Source organism: Acomys russatus, chromosome 4, assembly GCF_903995435.1.
Source record: "Acomys russatus chromosome 4, mAcoRus1.1, whole genome shotgun sequence".
NCBI classification, from domain to species: domain Eukaryota; kingdom Metazoa; phylum Chordata; class Mammalia; order Rodentia; family Muridae; genus Acomys; species Acomys russatus.
The window spans coordinates 14,639,788-14,666,194 of NC_067140.1; the positions used below are offsets into that span (position 1 = coordinate 14,639,788).

The 26,407-nt window shown below is 52.0% G+C and overlaps 1 protein-coding gene across 1 annotated transcript in view; it reads right to left on the reverse strand.

Annotated features, from left to right (window-relative positions):
• Positions 1–19,143, reverse strand: part of Cdh22 (cadherin 22) — a 69,416-nt gene extending 50,273 nt beyond the window's left edge. The window contains exons 1-2 of the mRNA XM_051143803.1: positions 18,575–19,143; positions 9,114–9,408 (exon numbers count right to left, since the gene is read on the reverse strand). Of these exons, the coding sequence (XP_050999760.1) occupies positions 9,114–9,408; positions 18,575–18,829 (550 nt within the window). The 5' untranslated portion in view covers positions 18,830–19,143. The remainder of the gene's footprint in view (positions 1–9,113; positions 9,409–18,574) is intronic.
• Between the last annotated feature and the right edge of the window lie 7,264 nt (positions 19,144–26,407).

Genomic DNA, 26,407 nt, shown 5'->3' on the forward strand with positions numbered 1-26,407 from the left:
ATTTTAAAGCCCACAAGATCTCTGTTCTCTCAGCACTCATGTGAGGCTGACATCATGGAGTTCAGTGACCTCGTGGGTTTGGGACACTGATAATGCCAATATCTGCAGCAATAGTCAGGCCAGTGGCAGAAGGCAAATGTGGTAGAGGCAGGGCTTGACACGGAGTGTCTTCTTTCAACTCTGTACACTTCATTTTTTGAGACGAGGTCTCGCGTGGAACCTGGAGCTCACCGACTAAGGTAGACCGGCTGGCTAGCAAGCCGTGGGGACACTCTAGCCTCTGCCGGCCCCCAGGATTTGGGAGGTACAACACTGCTTCTGGCTTTTACCCCGGTGGTGGGGATCTGAACTCAGGTCCCCACGCTTGCATCACAAGTGTTTTCTCTGCAAAGCCACTTCCTCAACCTATGAGCATCTTTGCCTGTCATCAGCTGTGTTCCTTCACTCAACCTAGTGTGTTAGACTTCCAAGGGCAAAGTGGTGGTGGCTTTTATCAGCTTTGCACTGGGTGCCATGTCGGTCCCGAGCCTAGCACAGAGACAGTGGTCATGCACGGGTCACTTTTGTTTTAATTAGTTTTAATTCTGAATTTTATTCGTTTTTATGTGTGTGTGGTGTGTGTTGGGGGAGAGGTGGGCACGTGTGTCCTGGTATTGTGTGTGTGTGTGTGTGTGTGTGTGTGTGTGTGTGTGTGCGTGCTTGTGTGTGTGTGTGTGTGTATGTAAGTCAGAGGCTAACTTTGTGGAGTTGGTTTTCTTTACATGGATCCCAGGGCTAGAGCTTCAGCCCTCAGGCCGGAGCAAGTACCTAACCTGCTGGGCCACCAGCCTTTGGATAACTTGTTGATGGAAGAGATAAAGTGACTGTGGGCATGCTCTTCCCTGTTCAGGCTACCTGGGGTCCCTGGGGATCAATTCCTAAGGGCCAGGGCCCTCCTTCTGCCACCTGTCCCTACCAGGTACCTCCCACCCTCGCTGTCCCTCCAGCGGGGGAGTAAGAGCTAGTGCTGTTGCTAAGCAAGAAGAAGTAGCACATATAGATCTTCCTGGACTTTAATTAAAAACATCTTTAGAAGTCGTCTCTGCCGAGGCCAGCGATTGATTCCTGGCTTGGGCCCTAGGGCTGCTGAGCCACACTCTCTCTTGCTGCGGACAGGGCAATTGGCGACTCCTCGCTTACTGCTTCCTGCCTCCCCGTAAAAACGACACCCTCGGGAGCCACCCTGTCTCTTGCCTTCCTCTTTTCGTCTCTGCCACCATCTCTTTAAGTCCCAGATCTGGAACACAGACTGCAGGCCCTTACACTTTTATTTCCACTTTTACTCTTGGCCTCGGTTTCCTTAGCTGCAGAATGGGGGTGTCAGTACTTAGAGAGAGAGAGAGAGAGCCCAGGGAGGATGAAATGAGGTTAGGGATATGAAAGTGATTCCAAGCAAGGAAGGGTAGCAACAGTCTTCCCCTGAAGAAAGCCTCGGATGCTGAGTTCAGCAACTTAAGAGTTCTGGTTCCAAGGACTGTCTCAGCTCTGGCTATGGAACCTCAGATGAGTCACTTTATCTCTCATTGCATTTATTTCCCCATCCGCAGAATGAAGACAGTAACACCTGCCCTGCTTATTCCCGGGATTGGAGGATGAAGGCGAATCACTCTGTGAAAGCAGTGTTAGCTGATAGCTATTATTTACTGAATATCCCAAGGAGTGCGGCTTGTACTGTAAAGCAGGCTCCTTCTACCTGTTATAGATGCAGCTCACAGGGGAACTAAAGCCAGGGAGATGGGACTGTGGACCTGCGACATCCACGCTCTGCTGAACTCCAGTCCCATGGCCCAGCCACACCACTGCTACTGTGATGTACAACGCGTCCCCCACCCTACCCTTACAGCAGACATCGCTAATCTATTGTGGCACTCCTTTCTGCCGAGCCCAAACGAAACCTTCAGGCTCTCCAGTCACTACCAATTGATTGAAGTAGTCGCAGGAGATGGAACTGACTCTTATTCTGAGGTTGGGATGGTGTCCTGTTTCTTTGTGCAACCTGCACATCCAGTGCAGTGTGTGAAGCGGGTACCAGGAGTCCAAAGAATCTCCTCATTTTTTTCTTTCTGTCTCAATGCAATGTAAATTCCAGCAAACATTAGCCATGTCCTTGTCCTCACGTGACTCATGTGCTCTCAGAGTCAAGTACACTGGACGCCAGGCATATAGTGGGTGCTAATAAATATGGGCGGATTTCATTGTTCTTTGCATCTCCTACAGAGCCCAGAATAAAGCAGTGGTTAATAAAGACAGATTGAATAGAGGCTTTGTGTTCTTTGTCTCTTTGTCTCTGTCCCTCTCTGCCTCTCTCGGTTTCCCTGTTCTCTCTCTGTCTCTGTGTGTGTGTCTCTGTGTCTGTCTCTGTGTGTCTGTGTGTCTATGTGTCTGTCTGTGTGTCTGTGTGTTTGTGTCTCTGTCTGTCTGTCTGTCTGTCTGTCTGTCTCTCTCTCTCTCTGAGACAGAGTTTCTCTGTGTAGCCTTGGCTGCCCTGTAGACCAGACTGACCTCAAACTCAGAGATCTGCCTGCCTCTGCCTCCAGAGTGCTGGGACTAAAAGCTGAGGCTCTGTGCTTTCAATGATGCCAAGCACAGTGTTGCCCATTTGATGACTGGAGAAGTGGATCTGGGTCTGGAAGCCCTGGAAGATTCCTGTATCCTGGAAGATGCAGGAATGCTCTCACTGTATCTGAGCCAGGCTATGATGCCCTAGGGGGATGCACCTGAGCTTCCTACACTGAAAGACCACGGGGGGGGGGGGGGGGGGGGAGTAATCACTTCTCTGTCCAGACTCACTGCTTGCCAACTTCATTATGGCCCAAGCTTTTGTCCCTTCCTCTGCCAATTTGTCTCTAGCTATGGCTTTCTGTGAACACTCAGACTCAAAGCCAGGTGGGTCTACTGTGGACACCCCAGTCCTAGCCGGCCAGAGGAGGACTCCATGGCAGCTCCAATACTGAGCTGCTCAGAGCTCTTACCTCTCTCCCCCATATGCAGTCGTGTACTGGCCCCTATGGGCTCTGTCTCTGAAACACCCGACATTCTTCCTTCCTATCATCATCATCATCATCATCATCATCATCATCATCATCATCATCACTATTGCTTCTTACCTGTCCAGCTAGTGCCCCTGCTCAGCTTACCTCCCTCAACATATAGCTATGTCATTCTTTTAAAATATGCATTGGATCATGTCACATCTCTGTCTCCATTTCACTCAGGGTCTACTGAAAACCTTCCAGTGGCCATGACGTCATCTCACTCAGGGTCTACTGAAAGCCTTCCAGTGGCCAGGATGTCATCTCATTCAGGGTCCACTGAAAGCCTTCCAGTGACCATGACATCATCTCACTCAGGGTCTACTGAAAACCTTCCAGTGACCATGACGTCATCTCACTCAGGGTCTACTGAAAGCCTTCCAGTGGCCATGACGTCATCTCACTCAGGGTCCACTGAAAGCCTTCCAGTGGCCAGGATGTCATCTCATTCAGAGTCCACTGAAAGCCTTCCAGTGACCATGACGTCATCTCACTCAGGGTCTACTGAAAACCTTCCAGTGACCATGACGTCATCTCACTCAGGGTCTACTGAAAACCTTCCAGTGGCCATGACGTCATCTCATTTAGGGTCCACTGAAAGCCTTCCAGTGACCATGACGTCATCTCACTCAGGGTCTACTGAAAGCCTTCCAGTGGCCATGACGTCATCTCACTCAGGGTCCACTGAAAGCCTTCCAGTGGCCATGATGTCATCTCATTCAGGGTCCACTGAAAGCCTTCCAGTGGCCATGACGGCCTATGTACTTGAGCTTAAGACCTGTTTTCTGAGTTACCCAAGCACTGTCTCTCTCCCCATTTCTTCCTCCAGAAATCCTTAAATCCGGTGAGCTTAGTGTGTGCCAGGGTCTTTGCACCCATATCTCCCTGTGCCTGCAGTGTTCTCTGAGTGTAGCGGCAGTTTGAGTGTGGCACCCAACCCGCAGCAGCTCCTGGGAATTTGTTATCATTTCTAACAGTCAGGCCTGCTGGATTGGAGACCCTGGGGGCGGGGCTGAGGCGGAGCTCCATGGTGGAGCACCTACCTACCATGCAGGAGCTGAGTTTGATTTCTAGTGCTGCAAAGAGAGAAGAATGAAAGGAGCCCCTGGGGGGGATGGATTCGGCAACTGATGCTAACTAGCTCTCTAGGTAATTTGGGTATGCAGCAGAGTCGGAAAACCCTGCCTCCTTCCTTCAGTGTGTGATTCAGCGCTCTCATAAAAAAGAGTATTTCCGGCTCTGTGGATAAGGCGCTTGCTGTGCAAATGTGAGGACCTGAGTTCTAATCCCCAGACCCACATAAAGCTGGGTAAGATAGTGCACACGTGTAGTCCCTGTGCTCCTATAGTGAGATGGGGGTCTAGAGACAGGAGAATCGTCAGAAGCTTACAAGCCGGCTAGCCTGGCCATACAGGGGCAAACAAAAGACAAGGTGGATGGCAAAGCCCAATGAAAGGATGCTCTCTGACCTGCACTCATGCTCTGTGTCACACACACACTCACACACACACACACACACACACTCACATACTCGAACATGCACTCATACATAGCCGCCCCAACATACATCTAAAAAAGAGCAGAATTTCTACACATTTTAGCCAGTCCCATTCTTGGCACTCCCTTACCCTACTGTGTGGCAATCCCCAATGCAGGACACAGTGCCTGGCATGTGCCTATGGCATGAATGACCACTGTCCCCCAGTGCTCAGCAACTATCTCTGACCCCTGGGGGAGGACAGACACTTGGTCAAGGTCATGGGGGTGTCGGGCCTGCCAACTGTCTGCTTCTCTGCACCGGCCCCAGCGTGGGCTGGCATGGTCCTCCCCCCACTCAGAAGCATGGTTCATCGGCCCCGGGCTCACTTCCCTTCTCTTTTAAGCTCTGAGTGGTTTAATTTGCGAGCACAGCTGCCTTTCATGTTGCAAGCTGCGTCCCTGCTCCCTCTGATCTCGGAAGCTGCCCGAACCACTGCAGCTTGTTGGCCCCTCCCTGCTCAGCCCGGATCAGGAGGCTCAGTTAACTGTGACTGATTTTCAAAGCCGCCTGGAGTCTCCATGAGCACCCAGCGCCCCGGATCTGCTTCTTCAAAAAGTTACTCAAATAAAATCAACTAATTTAATTTCTGCCTTTTCCCGCCCCCTCTTTGGTTCCCCAGCTTGTCCAAAGTGAGTCACCCTGCCTTCCTTTCTTCTGAGTGCTCGGCGAGTTCAGGCTGGGACTTTGGCCAGTGCCTCCTACACTCTGTGGGACCTGGGATGCACTTTTGTCCTCCTCTTGAGTTCAATTTCCCCATCTGTGAAACCAGGACCTGTGCCTCTCCAGCAGCCTGGAAGCCACAGACAGGGGTCGTTTCTCATGCTCGCTGGCTTCACCATACTATTGTACCTTTCCTTCCCTCTGGGCTCTGGTGCTCCCATCTGTTCAGTGGGGGTGCTGACAGCAGTTCTGGCTTGCTAGTCAGATGGGGCAGGGTAGGGTGGGCTGAGCCACCTTGGCGAATGCAACCTGCCCTTTGTGTCAGCCCGAGACGCAGGCAGCCTTTCTCTGCAGTATGGTAGACAGAACTTTCCTAAGGCTTTCTTGAAAGTCACATAGATATAATCCTGTTTTCTTTTTCCTAGCATCGCTCGCTGCAGCTTTCTGGTATTTTCTGTGCAAGAGCATGCAGGCCAGAGAGACGGCCGAGTAGGTGAGAGCACTGGTCAGGCAAACCTGATGACCTGAATTTGAGCCATGGACCGACATAAGAGAAGAATGTACTAGCATGCATTTATAAGCCAAGCACTTTTTACAGTAAGATGGGAGACAGAGACTGGAGAATCATCTGGAAGCTCAGGAGCCAGCTAGCTGGAGTACAGAGCACAGCAGCAGAACCAAGAGAGATTCTGCCTCAAAAAAGGTGGAAGGACAGGCTGGTGAAGCAGCTCAGTCGATAAAGGTACTTGTCATGCAGGACTGACCACCTGAGCTCAGTCCTTAGAACCCACAGTGGAAAGAAAGAACCAACTCCCAAAAGTCATCTGATGAACTCCACATATAGCTATGGCTTGCATGTACCTGCACACATTACACACACACACACACACACTTATAATATATGCATATGTATATGTATATATTTTTAATTAAAAAAGAACTCTCCATATGTCAGTTTGGGGAAAGGATAGACAAGACCATGTCCTTTTGGGCCAGAGATTACTCGAGGACTGCCTGGGGCCTGGAGAGGCGGGGATTTGCGCTGCCTCTGGCCTTTTTGTGACCTTGGACACACCATGGCCTTCTGGGGCCCCAGTTTCTCCATGTACACAATTCATGGCTAAGCTCTTGGCATCTCGGGAACATCCTGCGTCTCGGCCACCGACAGCCTCCTGGGTCTCGCCAGCCCAGAGCTCCCCAATGAATTGGTCTATCCAACTGACAGTTTAAGGGTTTTTGCTCTGCTTCCGAATGAGTTCTTCCATCTTAGCACACCAGAAACCAACCCCCACTTTCCTTTCGTCTCCCAGAGCTGTTCTTCCAGTGCAGGAAATAGAAATTCCATCAAGTTCATCACTCAGGTCAAAATCCCAACGGTAAGTCTTGAGTTCTCTTTCTCTCACACATCCTACTTATAAACCCATTAGCGAACACCTTCGAGGTAGCGTTCAAAGCACATCCACCGTCGGCTTTTTTCCTGCGTCCCTTCTAGGACCACCTTGAGTTGGCAACTGCGGTACCTATCCCCCTCCTGTTGGAAGCTGGTCTGATGCATTTTTATGCTAATTACTGCTTCCCGGCTGTGCCTCACCTAAGAGCCTAACCTATTTGACCAATAAAAGGCCATCACATCTGGGCAGGGCAAATGGGATAGGCATGGCTAAGGTTCCAGGGCTTGGGGAGACAGAGAGAATTTTGGGGGGAAGAGAGACCTACTGGAGGAGAGAGAGAAGAGGAGGTTGAGCCCTTGTGGGCTAGGTGGAGGAGAAGCACATGGCTGGCGTGGATGGAGATGTGGCCCAGATGAAGAACATAACCAAGTATTGGGGATTATGGATGGGAGATAGACATTATTAGAAGCAGGTGGCATGGGATTGGGGCAGGTATGGGATACCTGCCCCACTATGGAAAGTCGTTTAGGGGATTAATATCTGCCCTGCCCCAGGTTAAATAAGGCTATTTTAAAATGCTAGCAAGTGTCTGTGTCTTGACTGATTGCTAGCGGGTTAGAAAATACTTCTGTAATAATAATTATAGGCCTAACAATAAACATTATTAGGCCATACTGGTAAATTAACCGCAACACCCTCCCGAGCAACCAGCTCCTGGGTTTGTCTTCCCCATACCTGTCACTTCTTCATGGGACAATGATGAGATCCTGTTAAAACTAAGTCAGACCCTATCATTCTTCTGAAGGGGACCCACCACAGCCTGCCTAGCGTGTGCAGGATCAAGGGCAGACGCTACCCAGTCTCTTGATGGCTGTGTTATACTAAGGGAACTTCACCCCAGGGCCTTTGCACGTTCTGCTCGCCATGCTTCTCCCCCCACAATGCCCGTCTTCTCACCTCACAGCTTCGACATCACCCCTGAGAGGCCTTACTGTGCCAGTCATTTTTCTGTTTATGAGTGTTTGTCATCTCTAGCCGGAACATGCTATTTGTGAATGTGTGGGCTCTTGTTTGCCTATATATAGCGAACACCCCGATGCCCAGCACACGTAGGCACTCAGCAATTTATTTTAAATGATTGAATACTATATGTCAACAAATACCTGGCCAGTCATAGGGACAAGCCGGTTGTGAGGCACCACTCAGCTAGCAAGCATGTGCACATCAAACACATGCGTGTACTTGTGTACACACAGGCTTCACACCTTTGCTGCTCTATTTTCCCAATATTCCTTGGTGCACACCCACACACACACACACACACCATCTTCTCTGGCCCACATTCCCCTTTAAGTACCAGTGATCTGCTTATTGAGCCAAGTTTGGTCCAACGTGGACACACTGAGGCTGACTATGTCCTACCCCAAAATCTAAGTATCCTGTCTTCTGATGTGCGGCCACAGGGCTAGAGATCCATAGAAATGCCAATCCAGCCTGCATCTTCTGGAGAAGATAGCCTGGGACCCAGGGTTCTGTTGTTTGCCTGCCTGGCTTGCAGACCTCTTTGGCTAACATGATGAGGAAGAGGTGGAGCCTGAGGCCTACAACCCGTGATGCATGCTATGTTCAGTCTGGGGCACACTGTTCTATTCAGATGCGTTCTGAACAAGACCGGCTCACATCTGCAGGCAGTGGTGTGTTTCTTTTGTTAAAGATTGGTGTGTGCAGTGCCCCTGGGTGTTTGTAGGCACACCCAGAAAGAGCGATTCATTCTGTCAGTGCCTCACAGTGTTGATGTGGGCTGGAGTAGCCAGGCAGCAGGGCCTCTAAGCTGGGGCATCCTGGTCAAGTGAATGAAGCTGGCAAGCTTAGACAAAAACCTGGACCTGCCTGAGGTCCCTAAAGAGGCTTCCCCTGTGTTTGTGGTGGAGGCTGTTTGTCCAGCAGCTTGCTGTGTTTGAGGGTCATTTTCTGTGCCTGGGGTGGGTGGCTATACACATGTGTGAGACTGTGTCCTGATCTGTAGTGACCTAGTTGTTGCCATTTTAGCCTGGAGATGAGCCAGCAGCTTAGTAGTCTGTGTGTGTGCAGCTGAGCTTTGAAGAGCTGTGACCATGTCAAATGTGGAGTTGTGTCTCTGAGTATACGGTGTACACATGTCTAGCTGAGCTTTCATGCACCCAGGGCTTGGGTGTGCAGCTGGTACCTGAGCATTCAAGTTGTCACTGAGTCCACAGATGGACCATGTCACATGGGTGCTGGCCATATGGATGTAGCTGAGGTCATGTGTGGGCCAGCTATGTAGCCAGAAATGCACCCTGCTCCTGTCTGTCCTTGGTGCCCAGGGTTAGCCACTCAGCCTCTCCTGCCCCTTCCAGCAGTACTCAACCAGCACAGGCCAGCCTCCCTTGGGGCATCCCCACCCAGGCCTCACCCTTCCCCTCAGCCCACCTGTAGGTGACAGCTCGGCCACACTGCCAATGTAGGGGCCATGTAGGAAGCGTGGTTCACTGTCATTGATGTCCTGCACTTTGATGATGAACTCCGACTCGGGCTCCAGGAGGCGGTTGGTGGCGCGATCCCTGGCTTGGGCCCGGAGCGTGTAGAAGGTTTTCTGCTCCCGGTCCAGGCGCTCCGTGGCATGGATGTCACCCGTCAACTCGTCAATCAGGAAGATGGTCCCTGCACCCTCACCAGAGATGGTGTACTTGATGGTCCCGTCGCCTTCGTCAGAATCCGAGTGAATCTGAGGAAGTGGGAAGAAGACAGGCTGAATACTGGGGAGGGGGAGGCTCTTCTTTGACACCTCCCCCACAGAGGCCCATGGGGAGGGGGTGCTGCTCCTAAGCACATCTCTCCTTCAAATGAACAGAGTGGCCCAGAAGCTGTGCCAATCTGAGCTTCTCACCTTACTCCGACGACACCCCATAGCCCACCTTTCTAGGCCCTCAAAGCCATGAGCTTTTAGATGATAACCACACCCACCCTAAGCCACCCCAGCTTGAAAAACTCCCATGGTTCCTGCTGCCTTTGGAACGAAGTCCAGGACCGCAGCTCGCATAGCCCTGCAGCTCCTACTGTGTGCTTGTGTATGTGCACACTTGTGTATGTGTACACGTGTTGGGGGTTGTGAGGGAGGATGTCAGAGGACATCCTTATGGTTTTATTTATTTATTTATTTATTTACTTATTTTTGAAGAAGGCTGATGGGGGTGGGGCGGGGCAGGGATCTCGTTGTTCTAGGCCCCTCGCCCTGGGTGACGTGAGTTTGTCACCATACTTTGCCTTTCAAACTTGGGATCTGGGGAATCAAACTCATGTCCTCACGCATTCGAGGCAAGCACTTTACCCACTGAGCTATTGCTGTAGTCCTGGAACTCCTATTTGGAACACACATCCTTATTTCTCTGCCTACTGCAAATCCTGCCACCGTTCAAGGCCCCGCTCACCTGCCGTCTCACCAGGAAGCTACTTGCACCCTCCTCTGTTCCCCTCCAGGATGCCTGAGCACAGCCGAGCATCATCATCGCACTGCTCTATTGACAAGATCACCACTGTCGCATTTCTCAAACCTCAGCTTTTTAAATGTGGCCCTGGCTCACTTATTCTAGGGGGGGGCTTCCCAGTTTCCAAGTCCTGAGCTGCTCAGTGACCTCATTTTCCACTGTAGTCCCCCCCACCCCCGGGCTTATTACACATCTCTGTATATGGAAGGTGGGGCCCATGACTTGCCACTTTGTAGGAACCAGGAGTGTGGGGGGGCGAGATGTGATTGCAGGGGCACCTGCACCCATCAGGCCTTGCGCAGGGCATGGAGCACATTTATCTGCATTAGGACTCTTTAAAACAAACCCCATTCAAGCAAACTCTGCAGATTTTTCTGTTTCATTTCCTAGGGAGGCCAGACCACTGAGGAGCTGCCTGGCTTCCTGCCCTGTGCTCCCTCTCAGTGTTCCCTCCCTGTGCTTCTGCCCCCCCCCCCCGTGTTCCCTCCCCCATGTTCCCTCTCTGTGCTCCCTCCCTCCTGTGTTCCCTTCTTGTGCTCCCTCTCTGTGCTCCCTCCCTGTGTTCCCTCCCCCTCCCCCATGTTCCCTCCCCTGTGCTCCCTTCTTGTGTTCTCTCCCAGTGCTCCCTCCCTGTGCTCTACACTGTGCTCCCCCTATGATCTCTCCTTGTGCTCCCTCCCTGTATTTCCTTCCTGTGCTCCCTTCCTGTGTTTCCTCCCTGTGCTCCCTCCCTGTGTTTCCTCCCTGTGTTCCCTTCCTGTGCTCCCTCCCTGTGCTCTCTCCCTGTGCTTCCTCCCTGTGCTCTCTCCCTGTGCTCCCTCCCTGTGCTCCCTCTCTGTGCTCCCTCCTTATGTTTCCTCCTTGTGCTCCCTCCCTGCATTCCCCTACTCCATTCTAAAGCGTCTTCAGAGAGCCCTAGAGGTAGAAGGCCAGCACTGACTTCAGATCAGTCCTCTGTGTCTTAGTAAAGTCACTGTGCCTCTCGCCCCTGAGCCTGCCACTGCACCTGAGACACAGCAAACCCTCCTAGAGGAGCTAGGTTGACAGTCCCCTAAGGCTATTGCCAAGTGCCCAGCACCAGCAACGCAAGAGGCAGAGTGCTGCCAGAGAACTGGGTCTGGAAATGGGTCCCATTGAGCTGTCTATGACCCCAGTGACTGCTGTGTCACCAAGAGGTTCAAAAGGCTGAGGGATGGCAGCAGAGGGAATCTATGTAGGGAAGGCAGGTAAGCTTTTGGCTTTTTTTTTTTTTTTTAGTAATCACGACAAATATACCTGTTGGCACTAGCTAACGTTCAGCCCTGCCCAAGACACATTAAGTATCTGACACACAGAAGCCATGCTTAGACTAAACACTCACTATTTATAACTGAGATTTCCTCCTGGTACCGCTAGGCGCCAGACCCCGGGCTGTTTCCACTGCACTGGCATCTCTTGGGGTAGGAAGTGGCAAGAATCCGTTCTGTTGCAAACAAAAACACCTAAGACTTCACCCTCCAATGCCCAAATCTCCAACCAGCCCTGAGCAGAAGAAAACCCATCTGGATGAAGCCATCGAGCGAGCAGCCTGTGCTCCTCTCTAAGCTTCCCTGAAGATGGGGCACGAAGGAGCTGGTCCCTATGGCACTTTTGAGGCCTGGCTGTGGCAGACTGCAGCCCCCTCATCCCCAGAACAGGTGCCAGAAAACTCATCAAGAGGAGAACCCACCCAGCCAGGCAGGAGGGACCGGGGTGTAAATTCCATGATAGAACTTTGCGTCTGAAAGGTGGATCATAGAAGTGCCATTTGGAAGATTGAATGGCCCATAAACATTTTCATATTTCATTAGCCGATTAATGGGCATCTCTCCCTTTTTGGCGACTCTGCTGATTCTCAGCAGAAATTGCCGGGAGTAAATGGAGGCGTCTGGTGGAACCTTTCCGGGTCCCCGTCCTATTATAGATCGCCCCAATTAATGCCTGTCCTGGGCTCCTTCTTCCTGTCCAGTTACTGTTAATAGATTTCTCATAAGTGGCTGGATTGTAAAAACCTCATAACTCAGTTTAATGCCCCCAATAAAATTATCTCAGACGTTGGCCCTGAATCATTGGCAGTGTCTGGGATGAGGGGACCTGTCTCTGTTTGTTTATGCTCTTTTATCACCTCTCTCTGGGGAGATACAGTGGGAGAGGCAGGGTGTGGCCTCTCTTAGGGTGTCTCTGCCCATTTCTCAGTTCGATCAGCGAACACTTGGGAGCATTGTGGTCCAAAAGATGAGGCTGCGGGAGGACCTGAGCAGCTGTTATCTTCAGGGGTGTCCCTCACTGGCCTGCAAAAATGACTGTTGCATGTCTCAGATGGGGAGACATGCACAGAAGCACAGAGACGGAAGTGATCTCTGTCACGTGGCCCAGTGTGGAAGCTAGGCTCAAAGGTGTTGTAGCCATGGGTGGGTTCATTTTGTTCTTCTGAGTCTTGTTTCCCAACCCGAGGCATTCAAGCCTTCTCTACCTGGCACAGTAAAGATTAAACAAACACATTTTCGCAATGACCCAAGCACCTTGGCTACGGTGGCCTCCTTCCCTCTCTGTATCCTAGATCTAATGATGTACGGGTCTCACATCCCTTAACATTTTGTCACCCCCCCCCCCTTGTTTTTAGACATGGTCTCAGGTAGCCCAGGTTAGCCTCAAACTCACTAGGTACCTAAGGATGACCTTGAACTCATGATCCTCCTATTCCCTTTACTCCCCCTACCCCCCAGACCCAGTGCTGGCATTACAGCCCATCACCCTGAAATTTCCACACAGACCTCCCTCCCACTCTCATGAGAGGTAGGGAGGAGGGAGTGGAACCCAGCACTGATGTCATCGATGTTCTGTGAAGTGTGTGACACTAAGGTCTAGTAGCTGTTGTCAGAGACTACTGAGTCAGACTGCCAATCAGCCCAGAGAGGGAGGAGCTCAGAGCTCAGAGCTGTGGGGCCCAGCTGGGCTACTTCCTGGCTCAGCCCTGGAAGATAGCTCAAGATTCCCAGCTGTGCGGGCACTCTCCTTTCCTGAGTATCCACTCTGTTACTCCTGCTGTGGGCTCTCAGTACACAGTATGTAGATGGTTTTGCATGCTCCTGGGGAAGATACCAAGGTGGGCTAATCTTGTCCTCATCAGTCAGCTCCTCACAGTGGCCCCAGTAGAGGATATCCCCGCCCCCCATCTCCCTTAGTCTCAGCTCTACCACTTGGAAAAAGACCTCAAGTCACACATCAGGAGGGATGATGGGTGTGAAGACAGGAGCAGCCACACACACACATATACCTTTGCCCCCTCCCCCCTCCCACCTCTCCCCACCCCTGCCTGCTACTGACAGGCCTGGTGAGTGGCAGCCCTTCTCAGAGCTTCAGTTTTCTCATCTGTAATGGCGCCGCCATTGCTAATAACGTAGCCGGCAGATTCATAGGATAATATAGGCAAGCTCACAGCACACAGTAGGTTCTTATTATGGATCAGCATTTTTTTTCCTGTCTCTAGACTCAGGAAGGATTGGAGGGGGCGGGTGGTCATCTAACTCACCCTCTCTACCTTCTGACACGAGCACCAACCACAGACTTCTCTCTACCCTCATTGGAGGCCTAGAGGCCATCTCCCAGTGTCTTCTCAGTTCCAAGTCCTACTCTATTCCTCCTCCAGGAAGCCCTCTCAGATGTGGCCCACATGCTGGGCTTCCTCCATGCACAGGTCTTTCCCTGCCACACTCCCCTGAGCCTGTCAGTGTTGTGCTTGGGTGTCCCCCGGCACCGTGAGCTTTGGGGCAATGGGGAGGTTGATTTGCTGGGTCTGAGCTCCTCAAGGCTGTGCATGGGCATGGGCATGGGAGAGCTGAGTGTGCACAACTGTGAGTGAGTGTGCACGCTTCAGTGCGTGTATATACTCAAAATGTGAGATGAAAATCTCCTTCTGGGCACAGCAGGGGGGTTTGCATCCCCATCTCTGCAGCAGCAGCAGCACCCGGCACGGGGACCAAGGGCAGATAGTGTCACTAGAATTTCCTACCAGCCTTCTGGGATCTCTGGACCCATTTGCCTTCTCTTACATATTTCTATCAAAGTGTCCCACTTGAGTCTGGAGTTGGAGAGTCGCCTACTTCTGAGGGGGAAGGAAATAACTTCCGCACGAGCTCGACAGTGGAGTTACAGGGTCCTCTAAGCACACAACGCTACAGCCTTCAGCACCGCCTGTGCCTGCTACAGCGTCCTTCTGCGAACTCTGTAGTACATGCTATTCTCTCCCATTATACAGAGAGGCAAACTGAGGCCCAGAGAAGGCATAGACCCTATTTGAAGCTCACACGAGACGGTTCTGAACCCAGCGTGATCACCGTGTCCCTGTTCTTACTACCACATCCAGAGTGGCCTGTTTCTGAGGAGGAACCCCCACCCCACCCCCGCATCCCCAACTCTAGCCCTCCGTCATAAACACAAAAACATGAGCGTGATGGTGCCTCATCCCAGGGGGCTGCAAATGGGATTTGCGGGGCCATTAATTACTTCCTCCTAATTAAATCAAAATTAAATGCGAGCAGAGGTAGGGTTTCCTTATTAAAGACAATTAAACGGACAGCGAGGCTACGCAAATAAAACGAGCCCAGGATTTAAACAGAAAGCAAATGAAATGAGGAGCCTCCCCCTCCATGCTTGCTCTCCGCCCCCCCTGCAAAGGGTCTGTTCACACAGGCACAACTCGTAAACCAAGAGTTCATCAATTTTCTTTAAATATTAGCAACTTAATTAAATCCACTCTCCTCCCCACTCTAATCCTGCCATATATCTAAAATAGATCTCACCGCCCACAGAAGTTGGTCATAAGTGCTGACCCCATAATTCTATCTTAAAAAAAAAAAAAAAAAAAAAAAAAAAGTAAAATCCTACAAAATCCACACCCAGCTGACAGGGACCTCTGGGGAAATTACAGTTCAGAAAGGGGATTAGTGAAAGTACCCAGATTTTATGGAAATGCTGGAAGGTTGCTTTGGGGGGTGTTTGAGGCGAGATGAGGTAGCTGGGAATGCCCCAACCGGGCAGGGCTGTGCAGGGAGCTATTGCTGGGGCCTCTGCGACAACCTTAAGAACTGCAGGGCCTGGCGGTTCCTGTGGGTGCTGACAGGAGCCTGGTGGTGAATGATGGAGGAGGAGGCGGCGGCTACCGTTGGGCACGCGGGGTTCATTGCCTGGTTCTGTTGCTAAGCTACCTTTAGAATTCGACAAGGACTGATGCTCGGAGTGACTCCCTGGGGTGGGGGACCAGGAAGCAGCAATTCCACAGGAGCCATGGAGAAGTCCTTTCTCCTGGCAGAGTGAGGGGGTATGCATGGGCCTGGCTGGCTAGGGATGGGTGGCTTTAAAAATAAAAACAAAACAAAACAAAAAACCAAAAACGAACAACAACAACAACAACAAAAAAAAAAAAAAGAGAGAAGAAAAAAAGAAAAAAAACCCCACGCTCTTATTCTTAAGATTGACAACCTCCTCCAATGAGCGATGAGAAAATGTGTTAGGGACTGAGCATAGGGGTTACTAGAACATGGGCACCGGAATCCAGTTCCCACCGGCTCGCTGGTCATACACTAGTCTCCCTCCATGAGAAAGCAAGTGTTTCAAAGCTGTGAAACCTTCTCCTTGCTCCCTACATAGTACCCTGGGGTGGGGGTGGCCTTGGCAGTAGGGGGAGCTGAGCTCTATGCTAAGGGGATGGAGTGGGGGCTGGCAATCCACAACAGTGGTAGAGACCTTTCCAGAGGACGGGCCAGCACAATGCCGTCTCACAGCAGATGCTTGACTTGAATTCTAGACTTGAAGTGGTGTTCGGATACCTGATGGCTTGCCTGATGATGTATCTGTGTTGTCATTTGGCCTTGGCACAAGCTTTTCCATCCCTGGGCCTCAGTTTCCCCTTCTTACAATGAAAGGACTTATTAGGAGGCCTTACTGACAACACCTTGTGATTCAAGGTGACTTGATGGGACTCGCTCATGCTGTGGAGACCCCCAAGGCTGGCCAGGCAAAGATGCAAGCAGCCAATCGGTGGCTCAGCTTTCCTGAGTGGCTGGGTGCCCTTTGCAGAGAATGCAGCTGCTGGGCCAGTCACCCCATCTAGCTCTAAGCAGATGTTTGAGTCCACTGGGGCCTCTTTCGAGACCTCAGGCAGGTCCAGGTTTTTGTCTCAGCTCGCCAAGTCTGGAGACTCAGCCTCGGGCTAGCCATTTCTCCTTGGGGCTGTAAAATCACATGCTAAAGTGCTTGCAAAGCGGCCTGAGGTCCTGAGTTTGAGCCCCACAATTTGTATTAAAAAGCCAGGCATGGTGCGAACGCACCTGTAATCACAGTTCAGAGGAGGCAGAAAAAAGCAGATCCCTGGCCATCATTGGTTTATTGGTTAGTCAGCCTAGGCTTCTTGGTGAGTTCCTGACCAGTGAGAAACCCTGTATTACGGGGAGCAAACAGTTTCTAAGTATGACAGCCCAGGCTGGCCTCTGTCCCTCCAACACTCAAGAAGCTACAAGTGCAAGCCCTGGCAGATGCTCCTGTCCACTCTAGGTCTCTGCCCTCTCTGACTTCAGTCTCTCCGTCTAAAAAAAAAAAAAAAAAAAAAAGAACAATGCTTTTTACCTTGTACTTGGCCGATTACATGCTTTATATGGGAGTAATACAAAGTCCCCAAGAGAACCAGCCATGGGTCTGAGTGCTTCGTGGGCTCTGTCTTTCTTAATCCCCAAGAAGCTAGGCACAGGGGCTCTTGCATCCCTTGTTTACAGATGAAAAGAGAGCTCTCTCTCTCTCTCTCTCTCTCTCTCTCTCTCTCTCTCTCTCTCTCTCTCTGTGTGTGTGTGTGTGTGTGTGTGTGTGTGTGTGTAAAGATCCGTGTGTGAGGCTGGAGAAATAGCCCCGTGGTTGTGAGTGCTTGCTGTTCTTGCAGAGGGACCCAGGTTCACTTCCCAGCACCCAGCCCACAACCACACATAATTCCAGCTCCAGGGGATCTGCTGCCCTCTTCCGAACAGTATGGGCACCAGGCAGCAGGGACGCCTGCATCAGGAAAGCAGTGTTTCCTGCACCGGCCTCTGAGCCTTAGATCTGCGCTAGTCTGTTCTCAGGCTAGCATAGCACAATACGCCCTTGGGTTGGATTCCCCACTGCCAGCCTAAGCAAAACCCAGAGAACCATCCCTGGGTGGGTACCACCTTTGTCCTCCTACCACCTCTGCTCACCGTCTCCACTGCTAGCAAGTCCCCAGATACTTCAGTCTTTCTAGGCTTCCGAGGCTTTGAATAGGTTGCAACCTCTTCCATCAGCGTGGTGGGCTCATACGCCTATGCTAAAACCCGGCTCAGGGCTTTTCTCCACCGTGAAGCCAGCCAGCAATCCCGTTAACTCACTGCCTACTGGGCTCCAGGGTTGACGTGTGAGAAATTTCACACGTCAGGGTCAGGGTGTCTGTGACTCCTTGGAGGCCGCAGACAGCAGGAGTTGGATCATACTGCTGTCTCCCCAGCAGTACACCCAGGCTGCATGAGGGGCAGGAACTGAAAAGGTGAATGTCCCTACAGTCTTACAGCCCCGGTCCCTGGCTGGGTTAACCACGTTTGCTTAGAGAGTTTGAGAAGGCAGTTTTCACTCACTCACTCACTCACTCACTCACTCACTCACTCACTCAACAGTGTGTGAGTCTCAGTGGTACCAGGCACTGGGGAATTAATGGTGACCAAACATGCTCTGATGAAAGAGACACGTGTCAATTGCATAATCAAACAAACACGTGTATAACGGATGCATCTGAAGGACAGATGCAGGGACTTCAGGGGTGAGTGCACAGGCATACCTGCACATGCATGTGTGTGTGTGTGTGTGTTGTGTCTTAGCATGGTATAGTCAGGGAGAGCTTTGCTGAGAAAGCAGCATTTGAGTTGAGACTGTGTAGTGAGTGTCAGGTACCTTGTAGGAGAGGGAGGAGAGGAAACAGCTTGGGGAGAGGGGCTATAGGAGATGCCTAGGGCCTGGATGGCCTTTTGGAAGGGCATAAGACCAGGCCAGCCATGTAGTCCAGAAAGTGAAAACCATGAGCGTGATAGGGTGGTAGGAGGCACAGCTACAGAAGAGCCCAGCTCTGCAGGAAGCAGGTTCAAATTCAGGCGTGATCCTGGGTAAGTTATCAGGGTCCAGGAAAGAGGCCAGGGTACAAATGGGGACATGGTCTGTGAACTCGCTGGCGGCCCCACGGTACCCAGGCATGAGCTCGGCTCTCGCACTACACCTACAACGGAAAGGCATGAGGCTGCGGAGAGAGCATGGCGCAGGAGACAGCTGAAGGAAGCAGGGACAGGGACTACCAGTGGGTATCCCCAGAGTTGGGGCTGGAAGTGGGCCCCACTTTACCTTGCCCACGTACAGAGGTTCTGTCCCCGTGTACTCCTCCACCACGAAGAACTGGTTCCACACCCAACCGCGCTTCACTCGGCCTGTGCCCAGCTGGTTGTCCTGCTGAGTCCCAGGTGACAAGGGGGATGGGGCAGGTGTGCTTGCGGCCCACAGGTGCCCCAGCAGCGGTAGCAGCAGCAGTAGCAGCAGCAGCAGCAGCACCGGCGACAGCGCGGCACCCGCCCGGAGCGCCCCTTCCGGCCGTGGCCTCATGCTTGGCAGCGCGGGCCAGGCCCCGGAGCATGGACCAGAGGCACCGCAGCGGTGATGCGTCACATGGTGACTTTAGCCTCGAGGATGCCGGGCTGGACTGGATGCCGGGGGCGCGGCCGCACCCGGGCATGGACACCCGGTCCTGGCCCGCGCCCCCCTCGCTAAGTAAGGCCCTGGGTCCAGTCACCAGGCAGAATGGCCACTGCTCCTATGTAGGGCTTGTCCCATGGTCGCTGCGCCCAGACGGTGTGGTCAGTGGGAGCGAAGGGATCTTGAACTCCTTCTGGGACTAGGGGTCATCCAGATCCATCGAGAACCTGTGGGACAAAAGAGAATGCATAGGTTGCGGTTTTGTCTGAGGGCAGGCTCCCACAGTCACTGGCCTTGCTGTAACTAATTAAACACCTACTGTGCGCCTATCCTTTAGCAGGGACAAACACAGTAGGGATGTTTGTCGGCTGACTGGGTAGCAGATGAACCCCTCTCCAAGTCCCAGGAATACCTTCTCACACCTCCTAAGATCCCTGCCCCCCAACTTTTCTGGCTGCTGCTCCAGACTCCCACAGTAGATTCAGCAGCTGCCTCCCTGGTTCCTGCCTGGTGAGTTAGTTCTGTGACACAGGGGGACCCTCTGGAGTTCCCCCACAGAGCAGCTTCTAGACGGGCTCCCAGAGGCAGAAGCCCCAGGCATCCTGGGTGCAGCTCAGGGCTGTTCCTTAGCGCTCCCTAGCAGGAGGAGACCCAGGGGAAGCCTGCTGGTAGCTAGCTGCCATCTCCTTACCCCTTGTGGGGAGAGATCCCTGGAGCCCTAGAGGGCCTTGCTTGGAGCACCCTGGATAGAATCACATCTCCTGCGCCTGGTGTCTCCTCCACTCTCCTACTCAGCCTTCTTGTCTCCCCCTCCACTCCCCCCACCCCCCCCCCCCCGCCTCCACCCCCTACCGCCCCCCCCCAACACAGGCTAGCCATAGATCCATCCATCTCGCCTCCCCTCAGATTCTTCTCTCAGCAAGGAAGGATCTGAGCCGCTCACGCCTACTGCAGCCATAATGAGAAATAATGGCCTAATGTGGGTGTCTGTGGGACAGCCATGATTCCACCAGGGATTTAGGTACAGAGAAGAAGGGAGGGAGGGAGGGAGGGAGGGAAGGAGGGAGGGCTTACAACCACACCCCATGCTCAAGCTCAGCTCAGCTCCATTCAAAAGCTTCCTTCCACTGGCCCCAGCACTGAGCCAGGCTCCACATAGCCGCTGGGAATCAAGATAGATAAGGTCAGTGTCACAGGAGACAAGGCCATCCCATGACGTGAGGGGCGTGTGGCCAGTTTATGAGAGGACAGACGGAAGACTGAGGGATGTGGATGTTTGGGGGTGGGGGGGGCAGGAATAGGGGCAGCTTCCTGGAGGAAGAGGCACCGGAGCATATATCTGGGAAGGAAGGGGCGATGTTCTGAGTGCAGGCTGGCTTAGGAGGGACACAGTGACTGTGAAGGGTGTGGCAGGGCAGAGGGTAGGAGTGGGGCCTGCTGAGGACAGGGAAGGGCTCTGAATGGTTGGGATGGGAAACAAGGGCCACCTCCTTGAGTAGTACCACAGTGGGGAGTCTCACGCCATCATGTGACACCGAAACCCTGGGAGCTGAGGTGGGGTGACAGATGCAACTCCTCCTTAGGTTCTGAGTGCTGGGGTCTCCAGGGTTCAAGGCCAGATGGTGATGAACATCAAATACAAGGGCCAGAGGTGAATAGCCACGGTGCCACAGAAACACAGGAGGGGACAGGCTGTGATATGCTGTACCCTCTGCCCTTCTAGGCCCTGCCCAGATCTAACCAAGACTGGGTCTGTGGCCTCTCTTTGAGCAGCTCTCTCTACAGTCCCCACCTACCCATTCTGTGCCCTGTGTGTGACTTCTTCCACCCAGGTGTCCCTGCTCTCTCTGCCGCACTATTGCCTTGGGGGAACCTGGCTCTGATTCCTCCGATGATGGCTGGAGTTATGGGTGAGGAGGGGTGCCCTCCAAAGCTTTCATTTCCTGGAGCTTATGAGTTCCCTGCATGTGCCTGCCTCAGGAGCTGTTCCCCTGGCTCCAGGAGGCAGTCGCACGGCTGCATGGGTCAGCAGCAACGTGAGGGGGCAAGGATGGATGCGTGGTGCTAATGCCGGGGAACTGGAGTTTATAGAGAGGTTGGGGCCACAGGACGCCCCCCGCCCCCAGTGTTTGCAGGCAGTGGACTGCCCTTGGCTCTGACTCCTTCCTTTATTTCTTTGTTTATAACATCTCTTATAAGGGGGAGCACCCTGGGATTCAAATCACTCGTTCATTCATCAAACAGTACTGTCTAACACAATCTAGGAGGCAGAAAAGAATCTCATTCTTTCATTCCCTCCCTCCCTCAGTACACTTTTAACATCTGTGTGAGGCAGCAGGATGAGACCTATGACTAGGAGAGACGCACGGTTTCTGGTGCCCCTTTGCTTTCTCCATAAATATTTACCAGCGCTTCCCTGACACCAGCACCGGAGTGGGGCACTGAGGACACTGCAATAAACAGAGTCCAGGCAGTGGGGAATTAACCTCCGGGTATGTGGGGAGGGGAGCAGAGTGTAAAGGGTGAGTCCACAGCATTATTTCAGGTATTATGAGTCGAGGTAGAAGGAAAAGGCATGGCAGAAAGACTGGAGGACGTGGGGAACCATGAAAAGGGTTCTAGGGTCTCTCAGAGGAGTGACAATGGCCGAGTACAGAGCAAGCAGCAGTGCAGGTAAAGGTCCAGAGAGAGACTAGGGAGAGCAGAAGCTCACCTGAAGTCCAGGTGTTAGGCACTCTGTGTTTGAGGAGCTGGGCATGAGGTAGGGGTGTGCACTTGGTGGAAGGTGGCCAAGGCCTGCACTCAGACCCGAGGCCCTCATGGGTGCAGCTGGAAGAATAAAGCTAGCCCTTTGTGCACTCTGGCCCTCTTCCTCCATCTTCCCCTCCTTTTGACCTGGGCCTTTATACCTCAGCCTTCGGGCCCTCCCTATGGGCAGCTGGCCAGGTTCCCTGGCTGCCTGCCAGCTCCTTGCAACCAGTACAGCCTGCCAGTGCAGCAGTAGCGGGGGGAGGGGGGAGGGGGAGGGCACCCACCACAGTACCCTACCCTGGCATTCTGTCTGACCATGAGGGCACCAGTGGAGCCCCTGAGGCTCCAGCCAACTCTCCTTTGACTCTGTGTGAGCCTCCAGGCGTGTTGGCGGTCTTTCCCTGGGTCATATGGCTCAACTTCCTGCTCCAAACTCTTTAATCCCAAATGGGATTAAGAAACCGAGTCTCAATTGAAGCTGGCCTGGCCTCTTACAGCATCTCTCCCTGCTCAGGATGCGAGTGCATACACACCATTTCACACTCAGCAGTGGAGTTTGTCACACAGGTTATGAGGCTCTGCCAGTCACTGACCTAGGCTCAGGCAGAACAAACAGAGACCTTGTTTCTGAACAGGAGACACAGACACGAACAGTGGACATTTCTGATACAGTCTGCCTTCAGATTTGAGTGTCACTGTGGGGGTGTTGGGATGCAGGGCTTTCAAGGAGTGGTTGGGTCATCTTGAAGAATTAATGCAGATCTCTAGAGCTCAGTTTCTTAGGAGACAGAGCAAGTCTCTCTTCTTCTTCCTTTTTTTTAAGATTTATTTATTTATTTATTATGTATACAGTGCACATCAGATCTTGTTATAGATGGTTGTGAGCCACCATGTGGTTGCTGGGAATTGAATTCATGACCTCTGGAAGAGCAGTCAGTGTTCTTAACCGCTGTGCCATCTCTGCAGCCCCAAGTCTCTTTTCTTGTTTGCTCTTTTACCTTGGGCCATCATGACACTTTCAACATATCCTCAGACCTCCCAACCTCTAGGGACCATGGATGGGGAAAAAATCTTGTGTGTTTTTTGTTTATTTGTTTTGAGACAGGGTCTTTTTATGTTGCCCTGGCTAGCCAGGAACTCCCTATGTAGACCAGGCTGTCCCCAAACTAACAGATATGCTTGTCTCTGCCTCTTGAGTGTTGGGATCAAAAGCATGGGTCATCAGGCACGGCTACCTCTTTTATTCATAACTTATCCAGCCTTCACTATTCTGTTAAGGTAACAGAAAACTGTATTAGCTAATGGTCAACTGTTGTGGAGAAAACAAAGCAGGACAACAATTTATGCAAAAATTTATGCATTCTCTATCATCTATCCATCTACTTATCTGTCATCTATCAACTCATCAATTATTTTAAATGCTAATTTGTACAGAGTGGCCAAGGAAGGCCTTGCCGTTAAGATGCTATTTGAAAAGAGATCTGTTCAGGCAGGGAGGAGCTGCCATTAAACTAAAAAGACCGGTCTGGCCCGAGGTAGAGCAAAGGCCCTGAGATCCAAGCATGTTGAAAGCGGGAGAACATCAGGGCAGCAGGTGGGGGGGGGTAAAGAGTGTGGGGGTGGGGATGTTGAAACTGTAGGGTCTCTCGACTTTTGAGAGCATAGGACTATGGTAAGCGCGTGCACACACACACAGAGAAATACACATGTGTATACATGCAGAGTCATGGCAGCTGGGAAAGTATAAGCAGATGCTGAGATGTATGGCTTAACTGTGGAAAGTGTTGGCAGGTCTGAAAGGGGGCCCAAGTGGCCTGGACATGGCACAGTGGGGTCTCCTTTTGTGGAGCTGAAGACATTGTGGGGAGAGGGTGTAAGGAGAGGGAGAGGCCCGTGTTAGCACTTCACAGTCACAGCTGGATGTGTCAGACTATCGGTTAAACAGCTGGCAGCCTATGGAAGGCAGCGCCATGCTGCCCAGGGTCAGGTGCTCAGGGTTGAGTTCCAGCAGCAGGGTGAGCTTGAGATCCGGACGAGGAATTCAGGTGAGATCGTGTAGAAACCCAGAAGTATACAGCGAAGCTAGAGAGAAGGGACCAGCAAAGGACACTGAAAAGGGTAGTAGTCTGCCTCAGAGATACCATAGGGAAATCGCTATCTAGAGGGGAGAGTTGTTGTCCATGCTTGCATGCGTCCATCCATCTATCCATGCGTACACCTATTTATCCCTCCATTCATCCATCCATCCATCTTTTCACCCACACATTCATCCAGCCAGCCATTCATTTGTATATCCAATCATCTACTTATCCATCTGTCCAATATTTCACTTAGCCATCCATCCAACCATCCATTCCATCCATCTATTCATTCCACTTAATTCAACTATTTGTCCGTCCATCCGTCCATCCATCCATCCATCCATCCATCCATCCATCCTTTCCCAAACCCTCTGAACACCAGACAAGCCAGACAGGGAGCTCAGACTCCTATAATGATGGTGACAATAAAGACACTCTCGTGCCCTCAAGAAGTCCCCATCTGGGTGCTAGCGCACTCTTGCATCACTTTCCTTGCACTGGGGAAATGTATCACTTCCCAGTCATCTCTTCAGTGATACGTACTGAATGCTGACTCCGAGCCAAGCCCTGTGGATGAGATGCACATGCCCCGGATGAGTAGCAGAGAACACTTAAAAGAAACGAAAAGCACAGTGAGCAGACCGCAGGAGTGGAGGATTCAAGCATGGGTAGGAGAGGAAGACGAAAGTCGGGGGGAGGGGAGAAAGAGAACGGGGCAGAAGAGCTTGATGAGGAGTGAAAAACCACAGCTGGCTGGGAAGAGCTGGCTCGACCTCTGTCCTTTCTTGTTTCTGTTTCATTTCGACATCCACTCTTCCTGGGGCCTTGTGCGCTGAGCTTCTCCTCTGTACACCAGTAAGAGCCGTTTTTTTCCTTCTCCCCACTAGTAATTGGCTTACAGAGTATCCTATAACACAGTTCTGGCCAATAAAATAAAAAGGGCTATCTTCTGGGAAGCTTCTTGGAAAACATCTCTACTCCTAGTAAAAGGGAATGCCTTAAGAAGATAGTTTTTGCTTTCTGCGTGTGTGAGTAGGCAATGCCTGGCGCAACAGCAGCCATTTTGGAATGATAAAGAGAGCTAGCTACTCCAGGCTGGAAAGTTCTACTGAGAAAGGACAGAGAAATTCATTTCTACTGATCTTGGGGAACCACTGCATTATCTTGTGCCTGCTTCCTCTAGGTTGTCATCCTCTTCCCCAGGACACCCTTAGACTTGTCTAGCTGAGGCTACATCTTGGGCTTGCCATCAGCTGTGAGGACAAGCTTCTAAGGCAGTGGGGACTACGCCTATTTCCAGGGTGAAGTACAAGCCTCAGGAGAGGCTTGCTCTAGACAGAGTTCAGACTGCCTGGGAGAAGGTGACCTTCCCCATCACAGAGAAGCTCTGACTCGGCTGTCCTCTGCTCTGCCTGTGCTCTGGGCATGGCCACTGCTGTCATGCTATTTCTGTCCTTCTGTACCCTGCAGTAGTGGCGTGGCCAGCACATCCTGTCTGGATTCCTCAGTACCCTGGCACCACCATTGCCAAGGCAAGGGTGCCAACTCTCTTTTGTCATCTGGCTGTCTCCCTGGGGACAGACAAGGGCTTCTCATGCCTGTTTGATATTTGTCTCCCAGCTGATCATCCTGCCAGGAGCCAGAAGAGGGCTGGGCACAGTGACTTCCAGGCCGGACAAAGTAGAAGAGACGACACCACGGTGCAGCCTAGGGCTAGTCACACCGGTCTGCCCCTTCAGGTGCCTTCAGGCTCCAGGTCATCTCCTAGCCCCAGCTGCAGGGGCAGAATCGAACCCTTAGCACTCCTGAGGCCACATGGCCAGGCTGGGGCCTGACTTCTGGCTGTTGCTGTGAGGGGCCTGGGTAACCAACTGGTTCTCCGAGCCTCACTTTTCTTGTCTGGAACTAAGGGTGGCTGTGCTGGCCTTAGGGGGACAAGGTCAGATGCGGAGGTTGGTGTGTTGAGCAGTAATGTTGGAGAACCAGCAGTCCCTCTGTTTCTGGACACTTGCTGCCTTCCTTTGGACTCCTAATGCATTCCAAGTATCCTGGCCAGGAAAGGGGTTCAGAGAGACTGTCACACACTCATTCATTAATTCGCTCATACATTTTTTTTTGGTGAACAGTTGCTACTCAGGGCCACATGTGACCAATGTTGAGGTCCTGTGCCAAGGAGAGTAGAGATTTGATTTGATTGACACAGCAGAACACAGCTGCCTGAGCCATTGGGAGGGGCTGGTTCCTGGGGCAGGAAGATGCTGGGTAGAATGTTCATTTATGCACGCACCCATCCATCCATCCATGCATCTATCCATGCACCCACGCACCCATCCATCCATCCATGCATCTATCCATGCACCCATGCACCCACCCATCCATTTATCCGCACACCCATTCATCCATGCACCAATCCACCCATGCACCCATGCATCCATCCATGCACCCATTCATTCATGCACCCATCCATCCATGCACCCATTCATCTATGCATCCATCCATGCATCTATGCATGCACTCATCCATCCATGCATGCACCCATCCACCCATCCATCCATCCATCCATCCATTTATTCTCTCATTCCCTTACTCCTTCCCCTTGGCACTGTAGGCACACTTGTGTCCTCTCTCCATGCTTTCCTGGCTCTCAGGGCTGCCA